The 20,938-nt window shown below is 36.5% G+C and overlaps 1 protein-coding gene across 2 annotated transcripts in view; it reads left to right on the top strand.

The window, feature by feature from the left end:
- Window positions 1-18,226: 18,226 nt before the first annotated feature.
- LOC148019555 (uncharacterized) overlaps window positions 18,227-20,938 on the top strand; it is a 30,507-nt gene continuing 27,795 nt past the window's right edge. The window contains exons 1-2 of one of the 2 annotated variants that reach the window (XM_087699528.1): window positions 18,227-18,379; window positions 18,547-18,660. In XM_087699528.1, coding sequence (XP_087555654.1) covers window positions 18,559-18,660 — 102 coding nt within the window. In that variant the 5' untranslated portion in view covers window positions 18,227-18,379; window positions 18,547-18,558. Of the gene's footprint in view, window positions 18,415-18,546; window positions 18,661-20,938 lie in introns of both variants that reach the window. The other variant, XM_087699527.1, reaches the window with a different exon arrangement.

Here is a 20,938-nt window from a genome sequence, read left to right as displayed (position 1 = left end):
TTTGGAAATATCAGTTCCTTCACTGAACAGTTTAGTGCAGGGGATGCCATTCTTTTCCTTTGTAACGACATCCAGAGTTGTATTGAACTCTCACTGATAGCTTGTGTTCAACAGTTATATGCTTCTTTCTATAAAGAATTGATGCAATCCAAAGACCAAATGCATAAGGCAACCATAGAGTTAGCCTCTACTAAAGACACTCTTGCCGATCTGTTTAAGCAGATGGAGCAGCAGACACAAATGATTGAGATCCAGAGAGAAGAAATATCTTCTTTGAAAATTCAGTTAGCAGAGGCTCAGTCAGAGGTCACTAGAGTTTCGGAAGAGAAAGAGAACATGTCCAAAGAAGCTCAAGAGTTTAAGACTCTTTTAGATACGAAATTGTCAACTTTGCAGTCTGCTCACCATACATTGGAATCCCAAGCTTCCCAGATTAAGCCGTTGCAGGACCAACTAATGTAGTCACGGTCCATTCCTCCAAGCCCCATTGTTCCTATGATTCTTTCTATATCTTAGTAGGATTTGGCAGTTCTCCAGAGACATGCATATTATGTCCGTTGTTTCAAGATAAAGTGGAAAGATTGCAGTCTAGGATGGATTTATTATGGTCTATATTTGAGCAATTTTAGGAGTATGCTCCTCCGGACCATTCCTTTTTTGTCCACTATCAGTTGCAGAAGTTGGCCTTCTATATTAAGCTCTCAACGATTGATCTCTCTCTTCCAGAGGATGGTTGAAGTGGAGCTTGGTCTTCTGATTTGCTGACAGAGTTGTCCGTATGGTCTTTGAAGATTCCATGACAATGGAAACCATGTTGCTGTCTTATATGTATCTACGAGGTGATTTGTTAATTTCAGATGATGTAGATCTAGCTTGATATGTGGGGGGTGTGGTCTTACAAGCTGCCTTATATGTCAACCATTTGGAGTTGAGGATAGATGATATGTTCCAGTGCTATTCTTCTAAAGTGGCTACTTGCCCTGACACTTTATGGCATTCAATGATTGATTCTATAGTCCTGAACTAATGCCAGAATACAGCTTCTACTTATGTGCAGTGCACTAACCAACTGAGGGTGGATCTCCTAGCTTATCTTTCCAAGAACCATCCATTTGATTCATCCTTCTTTGATGCCTACCATTGACGATCTGTTTTAGGTCCCTCTATTTCTAGCTTATTGTACTATCAACAAATGGCCCATCATTATGATGCTTATTTTTCCCTTATCAATCCAACTTAGCAGCTATCTTACCTCTCCTTTTCCAACCTCAAGGTTTTCCTCAAATTCCAATCTTTACCTATTGTTCTTTCATTGAAAATTGAGTTTTTTTCCCTTCTCCGCCATGCCCTTCTCCATCTATCTATATACCTTCTACTTTTCCTCCTTATCAATTAACATCTTTCCTAACTGATTCGCTTAAATTTTCAGCCACTCCTTTAGCTTATTCCTCGTTTTATGATTTTGCCTACCTATCTCTTCATCCTCTTTTACTTATTCCACTTCCATCTCCTGCCACTTCTATTTCTCAAACCCCCTCAGTTGGTTAGTGGATATGAAGGATTTGATCAGCAGATTCCGAGAAGAAGAGGATGGAGCTCAACTGATTCTCTCACGGGACCACAGATTAATTGGCCATTAATTCCAGTGAACTGGACAACTGCTAGTCAAGCATACCAAAATTACCTCCATTTTTTTCAAAAATATTCACAATCTCTAGATCCTTCAGTGAGATTGGCAGCCCATTTTGCTTGGTACTTAGCATATATGCATAGGCATTCCCATAACGATCAAAAGGCCATTCCAAAGCTTTGCATGAATGTCGATGTGAACATTGATTCCCAACAATTGGTTGTCCTATATTTTCATGCCCTTTGTCTACCTAGCAAATACCTTGTTTTGCTAGAACGGATGTGCTGCCTTCAATTCTTTCAAAATCCTCCAAAATCTTTTGTAGATGAGTCTTTATCCTTGGATCACTTTCGAAATCATCAAGCTTTAAGAGGGATCATCTTCATTGATACCCCTAGATGTATCTTCTGTGCTTCTTAATGAGACATTTTTTGGAGGTGCCATTCAGATGGTTGTGTTTGTGTGTGTGTTGTAATAATTTGTATGTGATGAGTTCGTGCTGGTTGAAGAATTTGTTTGAGAGGTCTCTTTTCAACTATTGACGGTGATGGTGGATGGCAAGACTATACAATGGAAAGTTGAAGAACTTCTTATATCCTTTACAAATTTGTTATGACTTTCTATTGTTTATCTGATGTGTTAATGAATAACGAAGTTTTCCTTTAGTAGTATTCTTTTCTAGAGATACAGGTGATACGTTGGGGTCGTGGTTTGGGGTGATTATTGAAGATACTAAAGAAGATCAAATTGAGCTCTTTAGTGAATTTATATTCTTCTTTTCCTTAGGTCATGAGGACGCTTCCTTTCTAAGTGTGGGGATATGTTGAGAGTGGAAAAAGACTGAATTTTTAATTAATTTTTGTTATTTTTTAGGTTTGAATGATTTAGAGTGATGTATGGTTGTTAATGGAAGTGTTTGAGAGTGTTTTGGATTATATTGATTATGTTTTGAAAGTTCATGATGATTTTTAGTAGAAATATGAGGCTCTGTGATGTTCTGATAGGTTCTGTTGAGGTTCTGATTGGTTCTAATATCTTCTGTATAGCCTCCGTTTTGTTCTAATTTTCTTCTGTATGAAGCATGGATTGATGAGATTGATGAAGGTTTAAATATTTTAAAGGCTTAGTAAATAGTTTTTGATAGTGTGGAATGGTTTTAGTATGAGTTATGAGAATTTAATGTTCTCTGATGAACTTCTGTAGCCCTCTATAAACCTTCTATAGAGCCTCTATCTCTATTCTGTCTCTTCTCTGTTCCTGTTCTGTTCTGTTCTATATATCTTCTGTAAGTGTTCTATAGAATGTATGTGTGACTTTGAAAAAGTTTTCTAAATTTTGGAAAGGATGAATCTAAGTTCAAAAGAGCTAAAACAAATGGAAGAAGCAGCTGCTGAAGATTGAAGAGAAGACTGAAGAGACGGTGACAGTACTGAGCTATGAAGAGACACTATAGTGGCGCCGGTGCCTCTTCGCATCAGACATATCTCTTGGGAGGTGTATCCACGACCTAAGAAGGATTATTGAGAGTCATTATTGAGTATTGTAATGAGGAGATGATGTACTATTGAGAGAGAGAGAGAGAGAGAGAGAGAGAGAGAGCCAGAAATAACCAATTCTATCAAAATAGTGTAACTGTATATGAGAGATTAAGAGAGAAAACTATGAAGACATTGAAGATGAATACTGTGTGATTGATTTCCATTCAAAAATGGTGTATTCTTTTATGTTCCTTATTCTATTGAAGGATTTTGTGAAGAAGTTGAAGATTATGGTTGATTCTATCAAATCCGTGGGAGATATCTACTATGATGATGCGTGAAGATTTGTTGTTTTCTTTGTTTTGGTCATCAAAAGAATGAAATAAAAGCTTGTTGATGTTACAAGATAGATTTTCTTGCAGTAGAATCCCCTTTTCCTTGGTTTTCCTCTTGGGGCTCCACATGTTAGTGTGTGTCTAGGTGTGTGTTTATATGGGTTAATCTATTGTTGAGTGTGTGAGTGTAGTGTGAACAAGAAGGGGAGAAAAAAAATAAATTGAAAAAATAAAAAAGAAGAAAAAAACTAAACTTACCTGACATGGTACGTGGTCACCACATCATAGCCAATTTTCCGCCACCAATCATACGACGCTACCGTCACTAGGTTGCAGCCAACCTCCTGTGCTAACGCAGGCAAACCTTATTTGATAAGCTAGCTTTTTTTATGATATGCTATAGTGTCTTAATGAGGTAAGTTATCTTATGCATAAAGTAAGCTAATTCCATCTCGCAGCAAAACAAAGGCAGCGTCCAGATCATTTCCCTATCCAGCAATTTATCTAATGATTTCACGGTCGCCAAAGAAGCCCCAAGAAGCATCAAACATCTCTAGGGAAATCCATGGAGCAATCTTTACATAACAAGCACTGACTCCTAATGCAACTTCATAAAAAATAATTAGAAATAAAATTTAAAAAAGTAAAACACACTTAATGGTTGCTATGGTTGTTCCTTAAGATCCCGAAAAACAACCAAAAGCACATGCAACAAAACTGCCAAATAAAAGTAAAAGTACTAAAAGTAAGTACGTAATCAACCAATCCTTTCTTTCCTATTACTAATATTCAAGACAATTTGCCCAAAAAAAACACATTATGTTTCCAAAAAGTAAAAGGAAAGTTTAAGTTCAAAGAATAGCCTGGGCAAACAAATGATCCCACCCACAAAAAAACGTTTACAAACTCAAACAGAAAGTACCCTATATCTTACACAAAACAAGGGTTACAAAGCACTTAACTTTGCAATGATTACGTAAAATAACCTTATGTTCTCAAAACTTAAAGACGAAAAAGGCAAATGAACAGAGAAAACCCAATGCTAGAGTAGCCTTGTAAAAGCATCATCAAGATCAGTTAGTGAATTTTTTAAATTCTATCATGAACAGGGTAGCGACAGAAAATGGTCCATAACTTTGGATAAACGTGTCGAATTGGTGTATATGAGGTATAGAAATGAAGTGTACTTTAGTAGGTAACCATCCAAGCCTTTAAAATACAATTTTGACATCAATAGGCCAATTATTTTGAATGCAAAAATTGTATAAGGCAAACTCTCCAATGTTTAATGAGCTACTATCCTCTTGGAGAAGCCATGAAATTTGTTCCAAATATGAAGCAAACTGCCAAGAAGATTCTTCCATAGGCAAACGGTTCCATTTAATAAGATATTCCATGATAATACGATCTTTTAAAACCTTCTTCTACTTACCAACAGTCCTCTCTAGTTTATAGATGATTAACCCATCCTCACATCAAGGGGAGGTAGTTCTTCAAGAACTTGAATATCAAGGCCAATAAATTTTTTTGAGTTGAGAGACATGGAAAACATTGTGAATACATGTGGTTGAAGGCAAATCAAGTTAGTAGGCCAGATCTCCAACTTTTCTTGAAATTTGGTATGGACCATAAGAATGATGAGCAAGCTTATTATGTCCACTTTTAAGAGAAGCATAACTAGACTTAAGTACCTTCAAGAATACCCATTCTCCCTCTTCAAAGTCCACATGCCTTCACTTATCATCAATATAAGATTTCATAGTCTCTTGTGCATTTCTAATATTTTCTTTACATTGCTTCATTAAGGCCTCCATCTTTTCTAGTTCTTCATTAGCAAGGGAATTTACTTCATCATGAAATAATGGTGAATGTACTTGAACCTTGTAGCTATATAAAGCCTCAAAGGGTTGTCATGGCAAAAGTGTCACAAGTAAACTTCCAACCACTTGTTGACTCTTTCAGTTTGACCATCTGTTTATGGGTGGTAAGTTATACTTGGAGTTAATTTTGTTCCCATGGAAGTGAAAAGGTTTTTCTAAAAATTTTCTATGATTTTTGTATCTCTATGAGAAACAATCTTCATAGGTATACCAAGAACTCTAAAAACTCCTTCTATGAATTGATCTATCACTTCTTTGGCTATATATTAGACTTTGGTGGGTATAAGATGGGCTAATTTGATAAGATGATCAATCACAACAAAAATACTATTCTAATCATGCTTAATGATATGTAATCTTGTAATAAAGTCAATGTTGATATCAATCCATTTATGAAACGAACTTAGCCTAGATTGAATTAAAATGATAAGAAAATTAAGAAACAACAATTAAATCAACTAGCCATAACCATGCCATAGATGAAAATATATTAAATATATGCCACAATGAAGCCATAGGTAGATTAAATTAAAAGTACGTTGAGAATCATGGATGAGAGGCTACTATAAGAAATCCACCTCTTGCTATAATGGGCATTCAGTATTTACCCTCAATGTTAGTTGGGATAGCAAGAACCCTCAAGCTCAAGAAAATGAAAAAGTTTACAAATGTGCTAAAAGATCCTTACAATGGCATATTCTTTCCTTTTATACTCCAAGCATAATTAAGCTAATTCTCCTAAGCTATAGGGTACAAAATTTATTTTATTACAATCTATCCCTACCCAAAAGTTTTGTCCTCCAAACTTAAAGATGAAAAAGTTAAATGAATTGTAGAAATGAATAGAGAAAACCCAATGCTGAAGTAGCCTTATAGAAGCATCATCAAAATCAAACAGTGAATTTTTAAATTTCTATCCTTAATAGGGTAGCTGTAGAAAATGGCCCATAACTTTAGATAGACATGCCAGATTGGTGCATATGAGATATAGAAATGAAGTATACTTCAGCAGGTAACCATCCATGTCTCCCAAATACAATTTTGACATCGATAGGCCAATTATTTTGAATGCAAAATTTTATACATCATTGTGTCCACTATTCAGTGAGCTAATATCCTCTTAGAAAAGTCATGGAAATTGTTCCAAATACGAAGCATGCTGCCAAGAATATTATTCTATATGCAAACCCTTCCATTTAATAAGATACTCCATGGTAATACAATTCCTTAGAGCCTTCTCCCGCTTACTAACAATCCTCGCAAGCTCATAGATTATTAACCCATCCTCATCAAGGGGAGGTAGTTCTTCAAGAACTTGAATATCAGCATTAAGATACTTTTTGAGCTGAGAGACATAGAAAACATTGTGAATATGTGTGCCTAAAGGCAAATCAAGTTGGTAGCCAATATCTCTAACTTTTCTTGAAATTTGATATGGGCCATAATTACGATGAGCAAGCTTATTATGTCTACTTTTAAGAGAAGCATAATGAGACTTAGGTACATTCAAGAATATCCATTCACCCTCTTCAAAGTCCACATGCCTTAACTTGTCATCAATATAAGATTTCATAGTCTCTTGTGCCTTTCTAATATTTTTATTGCATTGCTTCATTAAGGCCTCCATCTTTTCTAATTCTTCCTTAGCAAAGGGATTACTTCATCATAAAATAATGCTGAAGGTACTTGAATCTTGTAGCCATATAAAGCCTCAAAGGGTGACATGCCTATACTCATGTGGTATGTGTAACAAAACTCCGCAAGATGAATCCAATGATCCCATGCATTTGCATGTCATGGCAAAAGTGTTGCAAGCAAACTTCCAACCATTTATTAACTCTTTTAGTTTGACCATCCATTTATGGGTGGTAAGCTATACTTGGAGAGTTATTTTTGTTCCCATGGAAGTGAAAAGACTTTTCTAAAATATTTCCATGAATTTTGTATCTCCATTAGAAATAATCTTCATAGGTAAACCATGAAGTCTAAAAACTCTTTCCATAAATTGATCTACCACTTGTTTGGCTGAATACTAAACTTTGGTGGATACAAAATGGGTTGATTTGGTAAGATGATCAACCACAACAAAAATATTATTACAACCCTGCTTAGTGGTAGGTAATCTTGTAATAAAGTCCATGTTGATATCAATCCATTTACCATGTGAAATGGGTAATGGCTGAAGTAGACCACTAGGCAACAAATTGGAATCTTTATTTTGTTGGCATTGTAAACATTGCATCACATATTCTTTGACGACTTTCCAAAGTCATTTGTAATAAAAGCATTTATGGATTTATCAAAGGTTTTGAATAAACTAATATGCCCTACCAAAGGATAATAATGCATCTCTTGTAAGATCCTTTGCTTTATAAACGTTTGAGGAGTCAAATATACTTTACCTTTGAACGAAATAAGTCCATTCTCACACTTGAATTTGGGAAATTCAAATTCATTACCTTGCTATAAATTCATCATGATGTTGGTTGTTTGCTCATCTAACAAATATTCTTCCTATATGTCTCCGATCCTATCTTTGTAAGAGTAGAAATAGTAGAAATGAAACATGCCCACATCGTAGATAATGCATCTGCCACTACATTATCCTTACCTACTATGTAAGAGATTTCAAAGTCATAACCCTATAATGTAGCTAACCATATTCTTTGCTTAGGAGATAGGTCAGGTTGTGAAAGAAAATATTGTAGCACTTGATGATCACTTTTGACTTTGAAATGATTGCCGTAGATGTAGTGATTCCACTTCTTAAATAATGGCATGAAGCATGGCTAACATTTCTTACCCATAGACATGGATTTTCCTTTCTTTGCATCCAACTTCCTACTTTCATATGCAATAACACCATGTTCTTGGCATAGAATAGCCGCAATATCAAGACCACTAGCATTAGCATAGATGGTGAATTCTTTGAAAAAGTTTTGGTATACTAAACTAGGTGTTGAAATAATGAGACTTTTCAACTCATCAAAGCTCTTTGTGGCTATAGCATCACAAATATTCTTCCTGTACATCTTGGATCTAATCTTTAAAAATAGTAGAAATAATAGAAATGGAACATGCCCATATCCTAGACAATGCATTTGCTACTACATTATCCTTGTGTCTACAATATAATAGATCTCAAAGTCATAACCCTGTAATGTAGCTAACCACCTTATTTGCCTAGAAGATAGGTTAGGTTGTGAAAGAAACTACTTCAACACTTGGTGATCACTTTTGACTTTGAAATGGCTGCCATAAATATAGTGATGCCACTTCTTAATGGAATGAAGTATGGCTAACATTTCTTGCTCATAGATGTGGAGTTCCTTTCTTTGTCATCCAACTTCCTACTTTCATAGGTAGTAACACCATGTTTTTGGCACAGAATAGCCCCAATACCACATCCACTAGCATCAGCATGTATGGTAAATTATTTGGAAAAGTTTGGACACACTAAAATAGTTGTTGAAATAAGGAGACTTTATAACTAATCAAAACTCTTTATGGCTATAGTATCCCAAAAGAAGGCATCTTTCTTTAATCTATTAGTGAGAGGAGCTACTACATGGGCATAATTCTTAATGAATCTTTGATAGAAAGAGGTTAGTCTTAGAAATCCTCTTTCTATATGTCTTGGATCCAATCTTTGTATATAGTAGAAATAATAGAAATGGAAATTTGTGGTATGAACCAATCTTTGATGCACTTTGAATCTACCCTGATCCCTTTCTCACCCCCACAATATGACCCAAATATTCTACCTCACTAGCCATAAAAGTACACGCTTTCCTTTGCAAAAAGATTATATTATCCTAATATAAGAAGGACTGCACGGACATGTTGTAAATGATCCTCTCTATTCCCGCTCTATATGAGAATATCATTAAAGAATACTAAGACAAATCTATACAGAAATGGCTATAAAACCTTGTTCACAAGAGCTTGGAAAGTAGCAGGTGCATTGGAGATCCCAAATGGCATAACTAAGAAATGGTAGAGACCCTTTCTATTCTAAAAGCCATCTTGTACTCATCACCTTCCTTCATCCACGATTTGGTGGTAGCTTGACCTCAAGTCAATTTGGGTAAACACCTTTATATCCTTGATTTCATCCAACAAATCATCAATATAGGGAATTGGGTATCCGTTCTTTATAGTGCCCTTGTTGAGGTCCCTATAATCATTGCACATCCTATAGGATCCATCTTTCTTCTTAACAAATAAACCCCATTTGCAGTAAGTCTTTATAACCTGTTTCTCCACTTTTTCTCTTTCGTACTTAGGCAACCTATAAGGGCATTTGTTGATAAGTTTAGTATTAGGTGCCAAATCAATAAGATGGTCCACTTCTCTCTTAGAAGGTAATGACGTTGGCAGTTAAATTATGTCTTTAAACTCTTCCAAAAGTTTACAAAGACATGGATCATGCTCTTTAGGTGCAAAAAATTGTTGATTTTCATCCACCTTGAAGGAGTATGAAAATACAAGACATTGCATTGATTTCTCTCTTCATCTTCTTTTTGCCGATTACTTCCACTTGTTTTCTTTCCATACTAGTAAGTGTTACTTGCTTCCCCTTCCGAGTAAACTCCATAAACATTTGATTAAGATCCAAGGAAAAATTTCCAATCTTTTTAAGCCAATCAGACTAATAATGATGTCTATAGGACCCATATCTAGGACAATCAAGTCCGTCATAATGATGCAAGACTATAATAGCTCAACGGGTGTTTGTAGAGGCATATTTCCTTACTCAACTCTCGAGCTCCATTCGCCACTTGTACGTTCAATGGGATGTCCATCTCTTGAGGTAATAGCTTCAACTCAATTAATGATTTGGCTTTGACAAGGCTATGTGTGCTACTCGTATTATCAACAAGAATATGAGCAGCCTTAGAATTGATATTGCCTTTGAGTTGAAGTGTATTCTCTCCTTTACAACCCATTCAAGCATCTTGGAATATAGAAATAGTATGGGTGAGCAAGAAAGAGCTGAAGAATTATCCATTGGTAATCCCGTCTGATCAAATGGACCACTTGGATCAAATGGAAACATGTTGATCGGTTCTAAATACTCTTGTGCAAATTGATCATCATGGTTATGCACTTCATCACAAGTAGAAGCTGCCTCATCTTGTATTAGACCTTCCTCATGGGATTTATCTTCATTTGAATCTTTCTATGATCACCATATTAAACTTTGAGATGTTAGCTTTGCACTTCTTTTTATGATCAGGTGACCATTTTTCTCCACATTTGAAACATAGTTCTTTTATCTTATCATTAGAGAATGACCTACTGCTACTGGTATTGGGTGACTACTTAGCTCCACTTTTAGCTCTCTTGAAATCCCCTTTTGGATCAACATTTTACCTAAACTTGTTCCCTTGTTTAGAAGTATACATTGTAGGGTACATAAGAATCTTACTGAAAGTGTTTAAAGGCATGTTCTCATGTCTATAAGCCTCTCTTTGCTAGTTGAACTACTATCCAATCTTCATTGCCCAATTTGAATGATAAGTGGCTCCTATTTTGGGTTGAAAAAGGTTCACTTCTCTTTCATATTTCTACTTGTAGCGTTCAACATAATGTATGACTGCATGTACATTTGTAGGCTTTGCTGCTCCCACCTCTGTTTTTGAAAGGTTCAAACCTAATCCAAGAATGTACTTATTTAGCTTTTTAGAGACAGAAATGCCCTTAACATATGTGAAAAGATTTAGAAACTAACTGGAATACTCCCTAATTGTAGAGCCTTGTTGTCTAAGATCATACCACTTCCTTTCCAACCTTTCTTTTTCCATTGGAGATATGAAAACATAGGTCATGCTGATTTAAAGTCCTCCCATGTTTGAAAATCTTGCCTAACTTTTCTCATATATCTCCACCATGTATGTTTATAATCCTCTAAGTGTAAAGCTGTATAACAAATATTTGCCTCATCATGGTGTGGGTAGAGGGTAGAATACATTTCTAACTTATTCAAGCTCCATTGTGAGGGATTATCCCCTTTGAACTGTGGTATGTTGATTTTCTCTTTGTACTCTCTATCATAGTGGTAGTGATGACCATTATTGTTGAGTAAGCCACTTGGCTATTGTCTTGAAGAAAGATGATCAAATATTGGTTGTCCATGGCTATTGTTAAAGGATTGTTGATCATCTTTTTGTTGCCAAAAGAGTAATGGCCAAGTGAGTTAGTCCCACATGGCTGATAATTATGATTGGGTTGAATAAGTGATACCATTTCCTCAAGATCTTCATCATGCTGAACTCTATTCTCCCTTCTCGAGTCTTCATGAAAGTGTTGATTTTGTCCATTCCTTGCATTAGGCATTTGAGAGTTTTGTGGGTAAATTTGTCTATAAAAAGAGTCACGCCCATGAATGTCTTCTACTTTATCAACATGCTGAGCTTTCTCAAGCTATCTATGATCTTTTGAAGAGTTAAAATTTGGTCTTTCTCTATTCCATAAGTTAGAAGGAGATTGAATTGCTTCCTTAACTCTTGAAGGACCACTCTATTCATAGATTGAGTGTACAAACTAATTGGTTGCCCTTGACTTCACATTATCATTTGGAATTGATGCCCCATGATCATTGAAAGGTGGAGTGCTTTGCCATCGTTATCACCCAAGTTGTTGATAATGGTGGTCATCAGATCAAACTTAATGTCCAACAATTAATTATGCTACCCAAACTTCTCAAAGTGATTGACTATTTGTCCAAACTTATCATCAATCATTTGATTCAATTGAATGATACCCTCATTCATCCATTCAATCTTATAAGAGAGTTGTTGAAACTCATTTGAATCATTTGATACGTTCACTTCTCAGACATATGTACCACATCAATAGGGTCTATTGGCCATTGTCTTCATGTATGTTACCATCATTCCTATCATTTTGTCCATGATTTGTTGCTCTAATAGATGAGTTTATCTCTACTTGATACTCAGACAAGTCTTCATTTATACTCTCCAACATTTGCTCTTTCTTCTTATTTTTGGCCATTGGAATGGTTGCAGTAAAAGAAGTCTATCTGTTAATAAATGGACTATATCAAGAGTTACACCCCTCTAATCTGTGTGGTTATAGGCGCAAAATGAAGCTTGGTATATGTAAGTAGAGGAAATTTGCTGAAATTACAAGTTGCAATTGGGTAAAGGATAGTACCAAATCAAAATAGCATACCCTATGTAGCCATCCAATAACTATTTTCAATGACCACCTATTAGAAAAATTTTACTCCACAACTCTGATTGCCAAACTTCTTAGTTAGAAACTAAGCATCCTTTGTCCTCTAGTAGTATACAATTTCTATGTCAAAATCAAAATATCTAATTATAAATGTACTTTTTGTGATTGTCTGGACTGTGATAGCAAACTATTTGACCATGTGATTGCCCCATTTTTTCAAATTTGATTATGGATATGCATCATACACCTATGTCCACTGAAGTATAACATGTGTATCCTCCAAATACTATATAGTTACCTGTATATGATCTGTACACATGTAATTCTTTAGTGTTCATTGCCATGTTTCACCTTATTTTAGTGCCTTATTTCCCCATGATATTCAATCTTTTTCCACTCTATCTTGAATGGTCTTCTATAGTCCACCACCTGTGGTGAGGGATGACATGTTAAATGGGGCACCTAAATGGGCTCTAAAACTTTGAAAGGTGTAAAAAGCTCCTTCCAAGCTAGGTTGTACACCCCTACGAAGTCCTAAATAGCAAAGGAGAGTCACTTCTCTTTTGTTTTGCTATCTTGTCTAGCTTCTTCAATATTTTTGCTCTCTCACTGATTTACTAAACTCACCTTTTACAATCTTCTTGGGTATCTCAATGTGTAGGATTACAAGAAATCAATATTAAGAGACTAGGCAATCACATAAGCAAGAATTCACTGTAATTTTTAGATTAGAATGTACAACCATGCATGTTTCAATCATGAAAAACATCAATGTTGGAAATCAAGCTAAAAGGTTAAATTATCCATCATTTCATGATAGAGATTCAACCAACAATGATTGAGCACTAAATTTCAACATAAATGGACTAAAATTTTCAATCAAACAAAGAGGACATACCCAATTCAACCCCTCCTTTGGCAATTGGCTAAGCCTCAACAATTGGAATTGGAGAGATTACAAAATAGTAGATGATACCTTGTTTAATGTTTGAAATTGTTGTAGCATGCCAAAATGGATCAAATGCCTTCACAATAGTTGATGGAAACTTCGTATAAGGCTTCCATTGAATAAGAATCCACTTGAATTCTTCAAATAGCTTCAAAAATGCCAATCTCGATCCATTGTTACTTGCAATGACTAAAGAGTGATCAAATCCCCATAAATTTGTACCGATGCCTTCAAGTAAGGTTCAAGATTAATCCCAAACTTCAAGAAATTCTTCAACTCTTGAACAGAAATAAGAATCCAATAGATTTTTAAAATCCATAATTGTCCAAGGACTCAAGAAGAAGGAAATGCTATGAGCCATGGTTAATTGCTTCGATGTTGGATAAATCTTATGAAATGGTCTTGCCCTTGCTTCCTTGGAGTAGAATGCTTCATTGTCCCCATGATTAGACTACAAATTGTGACCAAAATTTTGAAGGGTTTTGTGGCTACCTTATTTTTCCCCAATTTAGAGATCAAAATTCTCTAAATCCTATCCAAATGCATTAATCTTGCTTCCTCTTTACATGTTGAAGGTTTAGAGTGGTATTCATGAGGTATTTGAGTAAATGCCTTATAAAAATTACAAGAATGAAACAAGACTTCACTTGTTGTCCAACATAAACTCCATTATTAGGGTTTAAGAGAAGCTCCAATAGAAGAAAATGGCTCAATGTCTAAAGAATAAGGTAGAAGTATACTTCCAGGAGATTTAAGAAGTGAAAGCCCCATGAAATCTTAAAGAAATTCATGAAATCTTAAAGAAAAACACCATAGCTAAGCTTTAAACTGAAAATAGTGTTGCGAGCTTGTGGAAGAGTCCTCCATTGATGCCAGGAACCAAGGTTGGTACCTCAGAGAGCTGAAAGAAGTTAGAGATCGTTGCTTGTTTGCTGCCTAAAATTTGTGGCACAACTTTTGTTGATCTTATTGTTGCTCCATGTGGTTGATTTGCTCCTGCTACAAGTCATAATGCTACTCCAAATCCTCCTAATGATAAATTTTTCTAAATGTCCAGAATTTCCTGCATCCTGTCTACTGCCTGCCTTTGACACAATTTTCATTGTTTGACCTCTTTATGGGCTAAAATCCTTGTGAGACCAACTGCATGACATACATATCACTAAAAGCATGCTATGAACTCTATAGATTGTTTGCAATTGCCTACAATTCATTGTGCAACCCTTGCAAGAGCTAAGAATACCATACATTCAACCCCTTCTCAATACATTCTACATGCACCCCATTGCCACAGTCAATCTTCTTCAAATGGGATAAAGGGAAATGTAAATGGGTATATCAAAATAACCGCAGCTCTAACTATAGCTCTTACGTGTCTTCTAAGAAAACATCTAGCTACTTGTGGGGAACTATTAACTCCTATAGCTCTCCATTGTTGTACCAATACTACTTGTATTGTGCAAATAGGGTTTCCTACTTTGAAAAGGGAATTAGATATGAAGAAAAGGAAGGGAGAAAGGACCAAAGCCTATAGCTTTGATACCAACCGTAAAGAAGAGGGCCGAGAAAAAAGAAGGGGAGGAGAGAAAAGATTGTAGAAAGAAGAGAGAAAGACATGAAGAGAGAGAAAGAAGGAAGGGGGCAAATATGCTGCCCTATCTAATGCCTCCGTCTGATATGTTGCCCCTGAGGTTGTGCTGACCTAGGGCCTATAGCCTGTGCAACATGTTGTCCTTAGTGGACACTTATGGACTAGCGTGCGCTGAACCATAGGATAGTGTGACCCAAAGAAGATGACTTACAGTAGAGAGAGAAAGAGATAGAGAATCCTAGTTGATGGAAAAGGTACAATGGACAATAGTTGAATACTGAGGCCTCACACCATGCCAGAGCTCAACGTTGTCTTTATAGATCAAGTGGTGGATGCTTTGGGGCCCAATTTGGATGATGAAGAATGGGAAGAAAGTGTTCCTTGTACAAAGATGGCTGCTCGTTGTTTTTATGTCTAGTGCGGTGCAAATGTGCAACCCCTTGTTAATTAAACATAGTAAACATATCTCCAATGTAGCGATGGAATGCAATGACCATACCCCTAAGGATGTTATGGTTGATTCTCAAGCTCCTCCACAATATGAGCACAATGCTCATTCCTACGAGTAGGTGACTTCCGTGCTTGAGGAGTCCCAAGACTTGGACTAGGAACATCTATTGGAATTTGCCAATATGCTATTGGGTGAATATGTTCAACACAACCACGAATCCTTTCTAGCCCAAGATAAAGAGGATGTTTTGGATGCTACCATGATACCAAGATTATATTTCACTCTCTTTTGGCCTTCTATGAAAGAGAGGTCATCCTCTATTTTACCTGTAGGATTTTGGTGCTCTCATGGATTTGCCAATGGTTAAACTCCATTTTACGGGGTGATTGTGTAGATGGATTTTTTGTTGGCCCACAAGGCTTCTATGAGATCTTGCTTAAATGGATAAACACTTGGGATGATCTTTTGGCCAGAGTCCCATTGCTCTTTGACGAATGCCTAGTGCATATAGTGGCTTGGAGACCTTTGGTGGATTTCAATCATTTTTATAGTAGGAATGCCAAGTATGGTTTGAAGTTGAATGTTGTCCCACTATTTATTGGCCATTGCTCAATGCATGGTATTGGTTCCCCCTAGCTTGTAGGATGCCAATCACAACTATCTATGCATGTCATGGGATACCATGTGTAAAAGCCCCAATTGATTATGCTTGAATTGTCTTGGAATGCCTTCGTTGCACTATTTTTTGAGGCGGGAAACCTTTGCAGGGCATTGCTTTTTATGTGGACAATTTGGGCATTTCATGGCTGAATGTCTAAAAAAGACCACTGCTTTGGAGGGGAGTTTGGCTTCACTAGACCATGAGGTAAGCCACGGAAGCTATAAGGAAGGTGAAGAGGCTTAGTTTGATTCCAATTCTAAACTAAGTCTATTTACATATTTTATACCTTGTCAATGTGATTAAGTATTTACCGTGTTTTCCCATGCTATCCCACTCTTTACAGATGTGAAAAGGAGTCTTGACTTAGAATGGCTTTGTAAGCATGAAGGAGCTCTATATGTAAATAAAATGAATACAAATAAACAAAAATTGCTTGGAAAGGCACGTTTGGTTGCTTTTGTGCTACGATCAAGGAAATGAAACAAACCCAATCTAATGGGCTAATTAAGGAAGTTGCTTTTCATATGTTTCACAATGTTATATCATTCATTGTTTAGATAGGTAAAGTTAGTGGCCATATAACATGGAAAGTGGGACTTGATCTAGAAGGGTTCTATAAGCTTGAAGGAGCTCTCTATATGTAAAGATAACGAATACAAATTAACATAAGTTGCTTGGAAAGGCACATCTGATTGCTTTTGTGTTGTGCTTGAGGAAGTGAAACAAACCTAGTCTAATAGGCTAATTAAGGAAGTCATTTTTTATATGTTTTACAATGTTATAACATACATTGTTTAGATAAATAAAATTAATGTTGTATAATGTAGAATGTGGGTTTATGCAACCTTAATGTTTACATCTTATAGATGGGTGGAGGCAATAAGTCGAGTACCTTTCCAGTTGTTAGACATGAGTTAGGAACGAGGATTATAATGCATGCTAAACTATTTTAAGAGAACAAGTTGTGAGCATGCCTATTAATTGGGGAGGGAGTCTTGTATGCTTAGGCTGTGCTCTCCATAAGCCAAGTGTGGCTTCAAGTGTCTTGTGTGAGCATCCATTGGCAGTAAGACTAAAATGCTCCTTAAGACTAGATAACCATAGGTTGGACCCTAAATTGCTATTAGATTAGATCCAAGATAGGTCAATTAATGTTGCTGTGTATATTGTGGGGTAGAATCAATGACCGTTGTTGTAACTAAGTTTTGAGCACATTAAGGATGCTTTAAGGAGTTTCGGTTGTGTGGACTAGAAACTAGTTGGCTACCAAAGGTCACCACCATTGGTTTAGTTGAGGGTTGGGACCTTATGTATTGGATGGATAGTTCCACCATTGTCTTGGACATCAACCCCCCACACTACAAGTCAATGGACATGCACATGGAGGGATTCTAGATCACTGATTGAGGAGATACTGCCATTGTAAACACCTTCACCTGTGCAAATGTTGTTGTAAAGTTTATAGCCAATTAGCACATGCTCGACATTTATATTCCTATAAATTTTGAGAACAGAATGTTGATTACAGAGATAACTACAAATTTGTTGAAAGGATTTTATGCCATCACTAGTTGGGACGCTTCTTATTGGTAAACTTACCTTGTGAGATTCAAATTGTTCCATTCTTAGGTTATACACATGAAGAGCTTTTCTAATGAAAATCCTGGCTAGCAAGGCATTATGTTAGCAAAATTCCTCAGGAGATAATTGTCAAAAGTAGGAAAAAAAATCTATTGTCTAAGTAACATAGTCTTTTTCGGCTAATTGTTCTCTTTTCATTGGCTAGTAGACCTTCACAAAGCCCACATAAACAATTGACTAGTTTCACTTTATCATTCTTACATGTTTGTGTCTCTAGCTACTTCCCTAACCACAATGATGACGTTGTAACGAAGTTGGACTATGTTATGTGCAACTGATCAGCACGTGGCTTTGTGTTGCCTTAGGGTTTCCTTGTCTAAGACGAATCTTACATTTACGGACATATCAATCTGGACTCTCATTTTACACACAACAATGGACTATCCGAGGCGTCACTAACTTTCAGATGTCATATCAATCATTAATAGAGTTTTGGATCGGCAGTTACTTAGACAGAATAAGTGCCATTAAGAAAAAGTCTAAACACAATTTGCATTTCTGTCTCCTGCTCGAAGCCCGCGAAGAGAGAGCAGTTTCTTGTGCCTCTGTCTGCTTCAAAGGTGCGGAATGTTTATTTCTCGTGGCTATGGCGGCTGTAAAATTTTCTCTCTCTCTTTTTGCGCGAAGTGTCTCTTCTTCTTCTTCTTCTTATTTTCTGCAAGGTTTTCCAGTGCCTTTTGTTAATTTCTGACATTCCGACCGTTTTCCTTCCGTTTGTTCTTCGTAGGTAGTGAGCATAATGAGCCATGTCGAAGATGAAGGTTCGGAACGACCAAAGCTTGTGCTGCAGCCACGAGGAAGCCCCAACGGCACTCCTTCCACCACTCCGAGAGCCAGCAGGGTCAGGACTTCACTACACAGGGCTTTTCCTCCAAGTTGCTAGGGTTTGCATATCTTTATCCTGTTTGGACGCTTGCAGGACTTTGTCGATATACTACGTCGTCACACAAAGACGATTCTTTTTCCTCGCAGCCTTTTCTCGGAAGCGTTGAAGGATTTTTATCCACGCTTGGTGTCTCTTTCTCTCGCATTTTAGTTAGAGGTTTATCTTCCTCGCTCGCCTTGATTCCATCAATATCTGCCTGTCAAGTTGAACTATGTCAGTTCCTTCTCGGGAAAGACATGAGCCTGCATTATGCCCAGGAATTACAGTATGAGCAGCTATTGGAAATGGCGGTTCTCATGGTATAGGAAAGAATAATGAAGCGTGTGACTTGTTGCTAGCAATATAGTGTCTACTGCTAAGAGAAGTAGCTTCTCTCTCTGTTGACTCGGATCAGAACAAGTGGGGCTCCTTGTAGCATTGCATATTAAAATGGCTCTTGACACTTAATGTCGAACAAATTTATAGCAAAGTTTTACCTCATCTTGATGGTAATTAATGGTGGGAGAATCTGAGCATTCTCTTTCATTGTAACACTTACAATGATGGGATTGTTGGCGAAAGGCACACTGGTCCTTGCTACTAGTGGCCTTGAAGTTCGCTTCTTTGGGCCATGATGTGTGGTTAAGGACACAATGATGATGATGATTTATAGATGTCGAAGGGTGCCCCAAGAAGTAGGGTTTTGGGGGATCACTGAAACTCTCTTGAAATGTGGACCAAATTTACATTTTTCATTAATTAGGCATGTTTTGGGGATGTCTAAAAATGCTAATCAGCTGTAAGATGTATTTTAGCTCAACATTGTCACGTGTGCCAATAATGCTACTTAATAGAAAAAGGCATTGGGAAAATCCTTATCAATGTAGTGAATATATTATCACCTTAAAGGATGTTTGTATGTATTTGGCATTCAGAAGAATGTGTAATCAAAGCACGAGGAGTGGGCTGATCATTGTGTTCAGCTTTCACTCAGTATTCGGTTGAATTCTCTCTTCATCACTTTCATTGTTTTGTCTTGTTCAAATGATCTTCTTTGATGGCATCTCTCACACCATAGTGGGTTAAGTAAATATAGGATAACTTCAATGTATATGACAGACTAGTGAGCTGAAAAGGTAAGATGCCTAGGCTCTTGCAAGGGAACTGATAAATGCCTTGGATTATAAGCTTTCAGCTTGCATGTGCATATTAAACAAACTCTCATGATTGTGCCATCATATCGATCATAATTGTATGTTTTGCTGAATCTATTCTGGAACGCACATATTTCTCGCAGAAATCTTAAATTAGGATGCTAATATTGTCTTCATTTTGAAGTTCAAAGGAGTATTGTTTTGATAGCCATATCGGGGGTCCTTAAATTTCATTTTGAAGTTTAAAGAAGTATATTTTTTGGGGGGAGTGGGTATATTCATTTTCAATCTTTGGTTTATCTCTAGAGTCCAACTCTTTCATGTACCTATGTTGTATTAATACCTTGTATTTGTAACTTAAGCCACTAGAATGCGGTCCCAAAGGTGATGGCCAGTGATTAGCACTTGCTCTCACAATCATGAAGTTGTGGATTCAAGTCTCATTGGATGTATTAATTGGTTGGAAGGCTATGTTCATAGTTGCAAAAAAAACACATTTTTTTGAGAAACTTATGAAATGTTTCTTCAAGTGAGAAACATTTACTCTAGTAAAAAATGCGGATTTTCTTTGTGGACAAAAACCATGGTTTTTTTGACAAAAAGTGTTGGGGTGATTGTGATGATAATGGTGGTGGTGATGATCATGATGACATTGAGTCCGAGTATTGACTTGTGAGGGCTTAGGATTTTGGATGAGAGACTCTTTTTTGGGATTTTGTTGAGTCATTGGACTCTATCACTCTAATATCTATTCTTGTCCCAAGAGTTGGTTATATGACTGTAGTCTCATTTACACGTTATGTATGATATATCATGATTCATTCTAGATTTTGACATTTTGTCGTTTTGTTTTGGAATGAGAATCATGATGTTGCAGCTTGACTCATTCCATATTGTACATGAGCTATGTACCATGTTCATTTCAATTTTCTTTGTGTGATATGTACGAATCATATTGTTTGACGTCTGATTGATAGTATAGCTTATTCAAAGGCTAAACTTTGACATACGTAGAAGCTGCAAGGTATCATTTTATTTTATTTTCTTAGTTGTATTTTTAGTTAAAATCTACATAATGTGCTGACCCTGAGACCATTTGG

The sequence above is a fragment of the Lygodium microphyllum genome, chromosome 19 (assembly GCF_053477565.2).
Source record: "Lygodium microphyllum isolate KBCC chromosome 19, Lygodium_microphyllum_v1.1.10, whole genome shotgun sequence".
NCBI classification, from domain to species: domain Eukaryota; kingdom Viridiplantae; phylum Streptophyta; class Polypodiopsida; order Schizaeales; family Lygodiaceae; genus Lygodium; species Lygodium microphyllum.
Note: the sequence above shows the minus strand (reverse complement) of the source record. Positions and strands in the feature narration are given on the sequence as shown.